General features: G+C 40.8%; 1 protein-coding gene across 4 annotated transcripts in view; it reads left to right on the top strand.

Annotated features, from left to right (window-relative positions):
- nisch (nischarin) overlaps positions 1-12,968 on the top strand; it is a 37,383-nt gene that overhangs the window by 17,466 nt on the left and 6,949 nt on the right. Inside the window, exons 14-19 of one of the 4 annotated variants that reach the window (XM_048254225.1) lie at positions 6,072-6,178; positions 6,327-6,400; positions 9,756-11,084; positions 11,508-11,694; positions 12,061-12,211; positions 12,423-12,551. In XM_048254225.1, the coding sequence (XP_048110182.1) occupies positions 6,072-6,178; positions 6,327-6,400; positions 9,756-11,084; positions 11,508-11,694; positions 12,061-12,211; positions 12,423-12,551 (1,977 nt within the window). The other 3 variants (XM_048254227.1, XR_007194770.1, XM_048254228.1) reach the window with 3 other exon arrangements.

Here is a 12,968-nt window from a genome sequence, read left to right as displayed (position 1 = left end):
AGAAATGCCCTATCACTATGTTATGTATTTTGGAAGCATCGGCTATAAACAGGCTAGTTTAGAATGCATCGGATTAGCGTTTTTTTTCTCCCTAACGAACGCTCAAACTCGTTATCATGCTAAGCATATCCAATATCCGTTTCACACTGGATTTCCCCTTTTAAGGTGAATATCTTGCATAGTGAACCTTTAACATCAGGAAAGCATTGTGTATCATTCAGCCTGATAATCAGCTCTTCTTATGCTAATGTTTTGGTCAAAAATGTATCTTGTTCTTGCCTACCTTTGCTGCCTTCATTATTTCTCTTTTTGAAAGAAAAATATATGTTCATGGCCTTGAAGCCTTGTCTTAGTGATTTAGCTAATCCTTGTTAGCTGGTTGCTAACAACAGTAACAAGTCCTGTAACTGCTGTGTGCGTGCGCTCTCATTCTTATTCTTTCTCGCAGGTTGCAGGTTGATTTAACCCATTTACTCCTAAATCACCTGCTAAAAACACCTATAAAAACCTATGCAGTGTTTCCCACAGAATTTAATTCTATTTGTGGTGGTAGGTTTGCAGAATGCAACAGTTTTTAACAAATTAGCACAGCGTGGTTAAAGTCAAAGTCAAAGTCAGCTTTATTGTCAATTTCTTCACATGTTCCAGACATACAAAGAGATCAAAATTACGTTTCTCACTATCCCACGGTGAAGACAAGACATATTTTACCAATTTATGTTATGATGCAGATTTAAGCACAATTTAGCCAGTTGACTTTTATGCCAACAATTGCAGTTGTTAATGTTTTCTTTAAACATGCAGGTAGGTTTGTTGAGAGACAGAGAGACAAGGAGAGGCTGTGCAAAGGTGCACATAGCTCTGTAATGAATGAATTCCATCCAATTGAAATAGTACAACATGGAAAATCATTGTGTGGTGGTCAGTGCTGATATTGTGGTGGGCCACCACAAATAAGTCAATGTATGGGGAAACACTGCTATGTTCAGATAAATATCCTTATCTCCTGAGGGTTTTCTGAAAAAATACTAAGAATTTGTCAACATCTACCAAAACATTAATATCTAAGCCTCTGTAGCACATAGAAACATGAAATAAAATACATTGTAAAGGTAAGAATCACAGGTTTTATTTAAACATGCTCCCTTAGCACTAACATGCCAACACATTTAAAATCCACATCTAAAAATTCTCAAAAAATATACAAATCAATTATATAAAATATAACATAACATTGCCAACACACTGAACAAGGCATCTTGTTATCAGAGAAAGGTGGAGAGTCCTGAGGTGGAACTGGGAACTGTCTCAGTCTCTGAGCTCCATGGCTCACATCTCTCCTCTTTGGCTGTTGAACAGCATTACAGACAGACAGACAGACAGACAGACAGACAGACTTTAATATTTACAGATATCTAGGCCAGGGGTCGGCAACCCGCGCATGCTCTTTGATCCCTCTGATGCGGCTCAGCTTTTGAAATTAATTAGGCTAATCACTTGACTCCGTAACCGTAGCTGCACAATATTGTTACATTCGCGGTTCGTTGTCAATATCAAACAAAATCACCGATTTCCCTCTATTTCAATCAACGAGAAACACTTTAATTGTTATTGTTGATGTGTGCGCTTGCTGTAGGCTAGATAAGGAAAATGTCAAAAAGGAAACGTCAGCGACCACAGCTTGCGAGCACGAACACAAGGCTGAAATGGGAAAGTTTCCATCCGAAGACTGATTCTGAAAACGCGAAATGAACTGCCCGTTATATATACTGCAACGAGTTAGTAGGCTATTGCTGTGTTAACCCTGTTCGGTTCCACTTGCATGTGAGAAATCTTTCTCACATATGAAAAATATAAAGACAAACCTGCGCTCACGTTTAAGGGCAATTCCGTGCAAAACATCCATAACGCCAACACAATGCCATGGTATTTTTGCATTTTGCGTGGAGTTAAATGGTGACGGCCTCAATTCTTGCATGAAACTTCACCTCACTGAATATGAGCCTTCCAGACTCCAAGGCCATCACCAAATCTCTGGTAGGCCTAATGTTCAATTTCGCCAATGGAATGTCAACGAAAATTGAGTGTTGTGTTGTTAACTATGATGTTACCTTGCATACCAAAGGACACTGGAAAAATAGGGGGTGGTGTTTAGCCTTCATGGGAAGCCTAAGGCCTATACTTCTGTCATTCCACTTTACATTTCAAGTTACTTGCACATTAAAACTAGTAGAAAATGTAGGCTGTTTAAAAATCCTCTGTTGAATGAAAGTAACTGTATGTTAAATATCCAAACGTTTTCTTGAAACTGTCTTTATGTGGCTCTTCTGAGATTAAAAAAACTAGATGTACCGCAAAGCGGTACAAAATATGACCGCCGCCCAGTCCAGCACATTTTTTCCACAAAAATAAATCACGCTGAAAGGCCTATATGATTCTAACTGTCTCACTAAATTGCATTATCCACACTCAATTCTCACTGGTATCTGCTAGACAACAAGTACCAAAACATGATTAGTTCATAGATTTCACATGTAAAATTGATTTTATACAACCCCACCCCCATCTTGCCTGTTCATAATTCTGAGAAATTCTTGAATTGTGTGCATGTGTGCGTGTACATGTTTATGTTTATGTGTGTGGGTGTGTGTGTGTGTGCGTGCTTGTGTGTTTGCCTGCGTATGTGTGTTTGTGCATGTGCATGCATGCGTACATATGTCTACTGTGTGAGTATGTGTCATACGTATGATTACTGTGAATGTATGTATTTGTGTGCGTGTGTATCTGTTTATGCACATGTGCTCCACACCCTGGAGGCAAACATACGGGAAAAATTGGTCATCCTAGGCCCTACGGTTCTCAAGATATTCACAGAAAACTGTGTCTGCCCTACCCTCTATTGAACATTTATTTTCTATTTGGCCTGTTATGAAATCATGTATTGAACAATTTAAGCACAGCTTAACTTTAAGAAAACTCAAAGCCTACATGCATGCTTAGCATTTTGTGATCATTAAGGTTACTTTGATAAACTCTTAGTCAGCTGTTTATCCTCTGATTTTAATATTTACAGATATGTAGGCGATATTTGTAAAATGTATTTTGTATTTGGCCTGTTATGAAATATTACTCTGGAACAGCTAACTGTTCAAGGGAATACTTTACACCTTTGTATTCGGTAAGGCCTGCTTTTTATTCTAATATATGGTTTCTTATGTGCTGAGGGAAGAGTTTGTGAAGTATTCCACCTAGATGAATAGGCAGGGAGATGGGCGCAGAACTGTATGCAAAAATATGATTAAATTAAAGTTACTTTTCTCGAAATCGTTTAGCGGCTAACATCGGTTAAAAGCTGAGAAAAAGCTATTTCATGTGATATGATACATGTGATGTCTGTGTGATGAGTAGGCTACTTTGTGAGCAGTTCAACAGAGAAGAATGGGTAAATTTGGACGCACTTTCTTTCTGGCCGAGCACTTGTCACTTTCTCCACTGCATAAATGACTAACTTAATTTGCGCTGTGAATGCTAAGATTATTTTGACAGGCCATAGGCTAAATAAAAATATCTATTAGTCGGATGCAAAACAGAATATTGAAAGAAGGGGGCACCAAGGCCACAGTGGCCTGTGAACCTCCGTTTTTCAAAGTGGCATCACGGCCAATTCCAACCCTGGTTGTAGTCATTTTCTTGCTCACAAACACGCACGTGTATGTCTGATTGATTGATGTGATTTTTAGCTAACCACAGTACATTTGTGTGGTCACATGGTCTTTAAAAATCAACAAGACCCACCTCATGTGTATTTGAACCAATGACGGTGCGTTCTATGCTGCATGCGTCATGAAAAGGATGACAAATACAAAATGCTGCGCCACGCAGCAGCCGGCAGGAGGTTCAGAGTTACGCAACGCAGTATGTAATGCAAGGAATTACATAAATGTAATGTTTTGGCGCGCAGCATCCGGCACAAATGGGTTAAATATCAGGCGAGTACGGGCTGCTTGTGACCGGACCCGTGCACCACTGGCAGGTGCTACACGAACAGAACGCTTCAGTTAAGTGCTTGGTGTATCCTCAGAGCAACCTGAGGACTATCATTTCTCTATTTGTCCATCCTCCCTTCCTTCCTTCCTTTGTCCTAACCCCTCCCTCTAATTAATTTTGTGAAGGAAATGAGGAAGGAATGATGGGAGGATGGAAGAATGAAGGAGAGGCAGAGAAATGAGATGCCATCCTCACTCATGCATCACTTTTAAGAGACGTCAATTACTGATAGTGCAGCGCATCACCTCTTTGGCTAGAATAAACAGACCATTTTACACACAAATTCTAGAGAATATGAACTTATACAAAAGCCTAAAAATATCATGAATATGGACTATTCCCACTTATTGAGCCTGATAATGAGGCAATGCTTGATAGTTCACAAGACAATACAACAAGTGAACAATACAGGCATCAGCTTTTTTGTTGGTAGCTCATAATTCTTCCAGCATATAAAGATAATTTCTTCGTCAATCTACTCATTTATTGTCGCTAATAAATCACTACGAACTTGTTTGAAACCGAAAGTTGGCAGACGTGGGAGGGAACTTTTCACCTTGGCAGCTTGGACTAATGATCTCACTATTCCGACTGGAAACACTAACACATACTGTAGGATGCTCTTGTGTTTCCTCGCGAATCAGCCCTTCCACCACTGCCCTCTCTTCTCGTTCTCAGTTTCTCTGGTTGCAATTACACAAATGAGACACCGAGCTTTGAACGATTTCCGGGGCACAAGCTGAAGCACCGAGGACAGAGGAGAGAAGCTGCGTGCAAATAGAGCTTGGGATGCACCCTTTGAAACACTGGCTGTGTCTCAAACCACATACTTCCATCAGTACACTGCTAGTGTGCACTGAGCTCTTACTTGCATTGTGCCCACCTTTCGATGGTTAGTGTTGTCCCAATATCTGCACTGTATTTAAAGTATTTGAAGTATTGCAAGTAGGCGGTTTGAGACACAGCCACTCACAGCATTTTCTCATCTCTTGTGTCTCCCTCCCTCCAAGCAGCTTCCTTTCCTCATCTTATTGTGGAACCTGCACTAATTGCAGGTAGTTCCCCCTCCTGACTCAAGTCAGGTGTAACCACTAATTATCAACCTGAAGTAGGGCTATATCTAATCGCGTTTATTTTTCCAGATTTTTGCTACATTTTGATTTGCAGTGTCATTTTTGAAAGTCAAGCTACAGTTCAGTGTTCACAATGTAATACATTCTTTGACATTGCTTAACTAGCCTTTTTTGCTGTACAATCATTGCACTGTTGCCAGTGGTACTTTTTCAAGGTTGCTACATGTTCATTGTGTTGTCTTAGAAAGTAGCAACTGCGTGAAAATAGGTTTTGCAAAGTACTTTTGTTTTCTTGTTTGTACATCTCTTCTGGTAAACCTAAAATACTCTTAAGTAGTTATAGTCGCAAGCTGTACGATTAATTGCAGCCTTCGTAATTTGCTAATTCCATTAGTTGAGATTTCAATTAATCCTTCAATCCAATTACCAGTCCAACCAACCAGCCTCACCGAATGATCTCGAAGACAGTCAAACAAGCAAACAATACTAAAGCACAAACAAATACAGTCACCAAACAATTTAAAATCAAAATAAAAAATATATAAAAATAAATAAATCTTGATTGTCCATACTTGGTCAATAATTCAATATCAATGTGAAGTCAAAAATAATAAATGATTACTCTGGAAAATCACCATAGTGTGGTGTTGAGTGCCAAAAACCCAGTGTCACATGCTTCCAGATAATTAATTTAGGATGGCCAAGCCTATTCAGTTTCTTCATTACTACCCACTTGTGCAACAGTTAACATACAGCAGTGTTTTTCACCAACCATTTCTGATCTCAGGGGACCTTGAAGTTCAGTTACAGGAATGCTGATGGTCTGTAGCAACAACAAATGAAGCTGTGGCGCTGCATTTGCATGTGCACCTGAATGTTATATTAGCATATTGTTGGTCAAGTTGGAGTTTTTTCCCCCTGGTGTTAAGGATCAGTATTTTTTTCTTTTAGAAATAGTTATAAAAGAAGAAGCCATCGCTGACAAAAAAATGTTGACTCCTGTGGATTCTGTGCTTACCCAAACATGCTGGAAAACCTCCTTTGAGAAAATACCCCAGGTAATTTTTGCAATCTTTTTCTTAATCTCATGGAGTTCACTTTCATAGGCAAATACAATGCATTTTGTAAATACTTGTCTGTTTTGCTATTCATTTCATTCATCCTGTGCAGGATTTGCAAGTGTGTGTTTCATGTAATTCCTTGCAGGTTACAACCCAACAACATGACCCCTTTATTTCTTGTGAAATGTCCACGGATCAGCAGTTGAAGTACAACACTAGGTATGTTTGTTTCAAGTCTGCTTATGGGAACAGGTCATAAGAATTATTTTTAATTATTAAGGGCTGTAACGGGTGGCATCTATGTGGAAATTACTTACTTTCAAATGTGCGGTCCACAATTCTATTCCAACTAGTGTCTAGCGCCACTGTTCAAACGTGTTATTCTGTAGAAAACCCAATTAAATGCATTCAATAATGAATACTGAATATTATGTAAGGGATAACGGCCGCCGAGGTGTCCTGTTATACGGAATTAATGGATGAGGGCAAGGGGCAAAGAACTCCCCGACACGCAGCGGAGTTGCCTCTGCCCGAGTCCATTAATTCCGTATAACTGGACACACCTCGAAGGTTGTTATCCCGCTTATCACCCGGTTGCCACTGCAAAGCAAAGGAAACGCGCGGTTCCGTTTAAAAATAAGCTCACTAGTTCAGCTTGTTGTACAACTTTCGTTGGCCCTATAACAGTGATAGCATGGACAGTTAGCTTGTTTACAGTTGATTCCATTGTTGCGAAGCCTGCCTCCAGGCTCAACCGTCGTCCTACTATGGTTGTTATAGTTACCAATCATAAGCATTGATCTGGAATGGCGATTAAACTTTTTTTTACCAGATCTACTTCATAGGTGTCCCGTTATTCAGAATTAAAAGCCACCCCGCCAGCCAATCAGAAAAGAGTATTTCTTCTCTCCGGGTGATAATATATTATACAGGGTTCAGCGGTCATGCAATTTCTGGAATATCACAGAAGTCTATTCCAGATATGGAAAGTCAGGGAATTTTATAATTTCTGGGGCAAAGTCATGGAATATCAGGAAATTTTGTTGTAGCAGTTTAGAATTTACTTGCCAAAATACATTAATACAAATATATTTCCACACAGAATTGGTGTATATCTGTTTATTAGCTTTACTGGTTGCTTGAGTAGCCCACCTTTGTTCATTCAAGGTCCATTTATTCATCTTCCGCTCTAAAAAAGTAACAAATTCTTAAACGTTACACGCCTGCTCTGAAATCATTGGTAGGTATATTGTACCTTTCATTATAGTAAGTAATGGAAATGCAGGGTTTTGTCAGGGAAAAGTCATGGAATTTTACATTACACTTGTGGGAACCCTGATTATAATACATTACAAGCTGAGTTTAAGCATGGCTGCATGTGACATTCAGATCAAAATGACATAAGCCTAACAGCAGTTTTGAGTTAAAGCTATATGTTTAGCCTATTGAATAACTTGATGATGGAGAAGACAAACCATTTTGTGGAATGATGCATCATCATATGAAATTCGCAACGATGTGACTCAAAAACAGTCTCTGGTACCCACATTCTATCTGCCACTCGCTGTCTGTAGCTGGTCATGCTTTTCATGTGTGGAATTCTGAAACTTCAAACGTCCTTAAATTCGGGACCATTATCGCTCGTTTTAATTTGGGATCTTGCAGTCGGAACTTTCATTTGCTCATTCAAAGTCTAAAGGCAGTCCAAAGTAGCCTGGGCTATTCGAAATGTCAGTTTAGTACAAATTATTTTTTATGTCGTTTTTAGCCACTGCATAGGCTGCCCGCCGTGTGAGTTGCCGTGTTGTTGCAGAATCCGCAGAATCATTTTATGCAAGCAAACCACATACAGAGGCACTCTATATTGTTGAGGTCAGACATGATAATCATCCAAACACCTTATATCTTGACTTTCTACCCGTGTTGTGCTACACTGATTCAGTGCTGCCTTTCTCTGGTCCTGTGCTGTGCTGTAAGAGGGGGAGTGGTCAGGGGCTAGAACGGCAAAACCAATGTGTGCTTCTTTTACCGATACATTTAGTGATATATTTTGCATTTCTTATCCAAACAACCTCAAACTTCGCACTCCACTCACTCTTGCCCATAGCAAGGCACCTGCCACGTTTGAAATCAATCGGACGAAGGGTATGACAGATATGGGAATAACACACAGACAGACTTCATGTAATTAATAGATAGATAAACCTTTTGTCAAGTTCTGTCCATAAAGTTAAAAATACTCAAGACTGTAATGTTGGGTTGCTTAAGTCCCAGTTGGCCGCTTTTTCAGTGTTAGACAGAAGTCCAATTTACAGAAATGAAAGAAAATACATTTTCTGAAAAAAAAGACAATAGGCTACTTTTATTTGGTAATTAGTGATCAGTAACGGTAATAATAAACTAACGAAATCTGCTGAAGTAGCCTAAAGCATGTAGGCTAATGATTCCTAAAACATACCAAACGAAGTCCATTCTGTGGCTATTGAAATTTGGGTACTATCGTGTTAACTGTAACCCACCCTCTGAAGCCTTTTGTGACACATAGAAAAACTACTACTTTTTAATTAACCTGACGTGTTCTTCATTCTCTGATTCTAAAATGTAATTTTTGAGTAATTAAAACCTAACACAAAGTGGTTTTGAGCCATTTTAAATCGCTGAGCTGCAGCATTGTGGGTAGACTGCGCTCCTCCTCAGCCTACTGACAGCCAGGGCGTATACATTTATTCTACGGCTGCAAACGGGATTCACTCGCAGTTAACCAAATATTTCTTTATTAGGGCAGGGCAGGCATATTTCTGGCTATTAAATTATTTCTAAACCAGTCTGCTAAAGTCTGTAGTGAAGTCTGTGTAGGGTTTTCCAGGCTCCATTTCTTTTTAAGAGAGACACCCTGCTCACAAGAGCCATCTGGTGGTTTTTTGGGTTGTTGCAGGGTCGTTGCAGCGTCACTGGAGAAATACAAATTAAAGTCGCGTGATCGCGCGTGAAGCCGGCCAATCTGAAGTAATGCCCACTGTATGTGACACTGCAAAAAACAATTCTCTGTAGTTTTCCCATCTCAAATGCAATTTTCTTATTGACTGCCTTTGTTTTCTCCATTTTGAGTGCCAAGAAATACATTTCCTTGTTAGTTTTCCTCAGTTTGTTTCTGAAGATGTAGGTCTATTCCATATGCAGTTCCTTTGCAAACATCTAGGGTGATATAGCCTTACTCAGAGTAAGTCGTTATGGCTCACTGAACCTTAAATTCAGGGTTTATGTCAGACTAGGTTAACTGCGCTTTCTGAAATATGGCACTGACTTTTTAACAGGAATCAGAATCATGTCCTGCGTCTTAAAGTGTTAAGGTCCTCCTTAGATTAGAGATTCCAATGTGATGGCTCTTGATTGGAAAGGATTATGTTGAGCTGTGTAAAGTCATATCTTATTTTAGGATCCCTTAATATCACTGATGACTTCCAAGAATATCTTGTTCACAAGTGGAGAGTTTTAAATGAAGGTGTAGTTTATAAACTGTAAAGAGATGTTGAAGGGCACTTCGGAGATTCTAATGCTTCCATTCCTTTATCAGCTGCTGCTGCTGTGCAGAAGACCTTAACCTTTGGACAGACAGACAGCAGACCCCTGTGTTGCCTTGCTGGCTCCTGTCCTACACAACTGCTATCCCAGAGTTCAGTGAGCAGTTGTCTGCTCTCATCAGCAAGGTCGCACAGGAGAATGACCGAGACTCCACTGTCCCTGGAGAGGCCCTAAATTCTGAACCCACTAACCAGGGAGCAGGCCAGTACTCAGGAGATGGCTACTTTGAGATGGGGCCAGACTGCAATGAGGATGGTTCTGCGCTGTCATCCCCCCCTTCTTCTCCATTACAGGCTGAGGAACAGGGGCCTGTGGATAGAGAGGCCAACCAACACATCAGTAAAATGTTGTGGGCACACTGCGTACGGGTGGGAAAAGGCGTGAGTCAACAAGCCTGCTGTCTTGTTCTGACAGAGCGTCTATTGACTGTTTTATGCATCCGCTGTGCTGAGCAGCCAGCCACTGTGACTGAGTTGCTGGAGGGCCTTGAGGTGGAAATGGTTGTGCCATACTCGAATGTGGAAGCGCTGTGGTTCTGTGTCCCCGATACTTGCCTTTCACTCAGGTTGAGCTCTAATGCCACCCGCTGGCACTTCTTTGCAGATAGTGGGGGCTTGAAGGAGGTACACATGCAGATGGGTGCTCTGCTCAAGAGCCTGGCAAAGCTAGAGCAGAATGCGCCCAGCAGGCCGGTGTCTGTGACCCAGCTTCTCTGGCAGCATCTCCACTCCTGGGAATGGGAGGAAAGTGACGGGGCAGTTAAGGTAGGTCATGCCGCTTATCTGCTGGACCCTCATGGCCCGGAGAGCCAACTACGACCCCATGCTGACTTTCTCTCACACTGGTGTCCGTCTAAGTCTGTGGAGACTACTGATGGAGTGGAAGAGGGCTTAGCCTCAGTGCCTTGCATCCTCTTCCTCACACCCCGTCATCTGTGTGTGCTGAAGGTGGACTTCCTGTCTCTGGTAGAGCATGATGGGCCTGAGGGCCAGGGTACACGTCTCTGCTCACGGCTTACCCGGGTGCCCCTGGCCGCAGTGCTGCTGAGTCCCAGACAAGGCTGCCCAGGCCATAACTCGCTAGCGGTGCACCGCTTCCATGACGGACACATTCTGAAGCTTATGGCTGGCTCCCAGCAGCTCACAACAGTCTTCATCCTTCCCCATGACAAATTCCTGTTCTTGAGGCAGTTCAGCCAGTACCGTACTGGTTTGAAGGACATTAAGACCGTGGCTTTCCTCCAGAGTAAGAGCTACTGCCACAGGAGGTCTGGTCATCACTCACCACCCACCAAAGTCCCCCAAAAAGGGTACAGGAGCAGGTGAGCAAAAGGCACTGCTGACAGACAGCTACCTAAATGTAAGATGTACACACAAATTGATCTGCACACCAGATAGCGCCCATTCATAATCTTTTTTCATTGTGTGACATTTCAAGCTTGGGGAGCTATCTGTTGTGCGGATCTCTTTTCCTCTTGTGATACCTTCAAACTGGATCCTGCACCCATCCAACTTTGGCCTGGGATGTGTGTGCCTTACACTTTTACCACACAATTTTTGATGAAATCATCTATTCATTTTGAAATTGAAGTTTAAGTGACATTTTAGAAGACTAGTCATGATGAGACCTGTGTGTATGAGAACTAGATCTTTCAACATACCTTGCCTTCAAAGTCAAACATGTAACATAATTTGATCACAGTATTGCTCTAGATATTTTACTCCCTCTTTTAATTCTTCCTCAGTGGTGTTCAAGGAATACAGAAGCCTCTTCTGACCCTCTCAGTGCACTACCCTTCTGAGGCACTCATACTGAAACTCTCTGAGGAGAATCAGTGTCCACCACACCTGAACCTGTCCCCCTCTCTCCACTACCTCTCCAGTCTGAGGGGAGATGAGCTGGTTGAATTCTTCCATAGCAGTATTGCTGAGGTAACACCTAAAACTAAGTCAACAGCCTCTTTACATCACTCATTTGACTGACAAGTGGTTTAATCTAAATAGCGGATGGTTAATTAATATGCTTAATTAAATTCTTCTCATATCATGTACTTTGAAAATACTTCAGGTTTCAAGCAAAAATTCAGCAAAAAAAAAGTTTACAAATACCTTTACAATTCTATGCAAAGGTTTTATAATTCGGTCACTTGTATAAATTTAGTTATTTTATTTCTAGTCCACTGAATCTTCAGTGTTGTAAGTCGTGAATGCTCAAACTTATCCTTTTTATTATCCTTTCATATTGACTATTGATGCAGTTTTATGGCTGTTGAAGCTGACCAGATTTTTTCCATTTAGGTAGAGAATGAGGAGCTAAAGCACATTATTTGGTCCTCCGTGCTGTTCTACAAGTCCCCTGAAATGGAGATGACTGCTTGTATCATGTTATCTACCAAAGCCCTCTATTTCATACTTGATGATACGGCCTCCACTCTAAGTGACCAAGCACGTAAGATACAGTTGTTGTGCATCATACTATACAAAAACAGTTGTTTGTTTGCAGGGATCTAGTATAGTCACTTTTTCAATGCCACTATGTCATGTCAGCATAGGCAGCTATGATTAAAATGTTGATGTGCAAATACTCCTATCTACATTTTCCATAGCTTTTCCTCAAGTCTATCTCACTGTTCATTCATGTGGCGGTTTCTCGTCTCCAGATATATGGAGCTGGCAACCTTCTGAGATTGCAGAAACAGATTTCATCATCTCTTACTGCTTTGCCATGAACCTCAATGATCTGCACAGCATTAATGTGGGCCTATTTGACCAGTACTTCAGAGTGGTGGGTAAGTCACTTGATTAATAGTGCTGTTATATGGACAACTGCACATCATTAGCATCCTCTTTAGAAAGTTTTAATGTAGACCATTAATGCCACTCACAGTTTTACATGGAAAATAGTTTTCTGAAGAAACAAAAAACAGGATTCCCATGGTCATGGAATTGTAAAATCCAATTTTCCAGGTCTGAAGAAATCATGCAATTCAGTAAATCCATTGAAAATCATGAAATGTAATTTTGTCATACCAAAGACGATAGCATAGGACCATTATCATGTCGCTTCCTTCCTAGATATATAATGGTGGAGAATTATCCAATCTCATTATTTAAAGGCATCCTATGCACGTGTCTACCTTAAACATAAAAGCTTTTAAGTCATTTTCATGGGAAACTAAATTGTTATATGGAGAATGAGGCCGCTT

This window comes from Alosa alosa, chromosome 10 (genome assembly GCF_017589495.1).
Source record: "Alosa alosa isolate M-15738 ecotype Scorff River chromosome 10, AALO_Geno_1.1, whole genome shotgun sequence".
NCBI classification, from domain to species: Eukaryota; Metazoa; Chordata; class Actinopteri; order Clupeiformes; family Clupeidae; genus Alosa; species Alosa alosa.
This window is presented reverse-complemented; position numbering and strand designations above follow the sequence as displayed.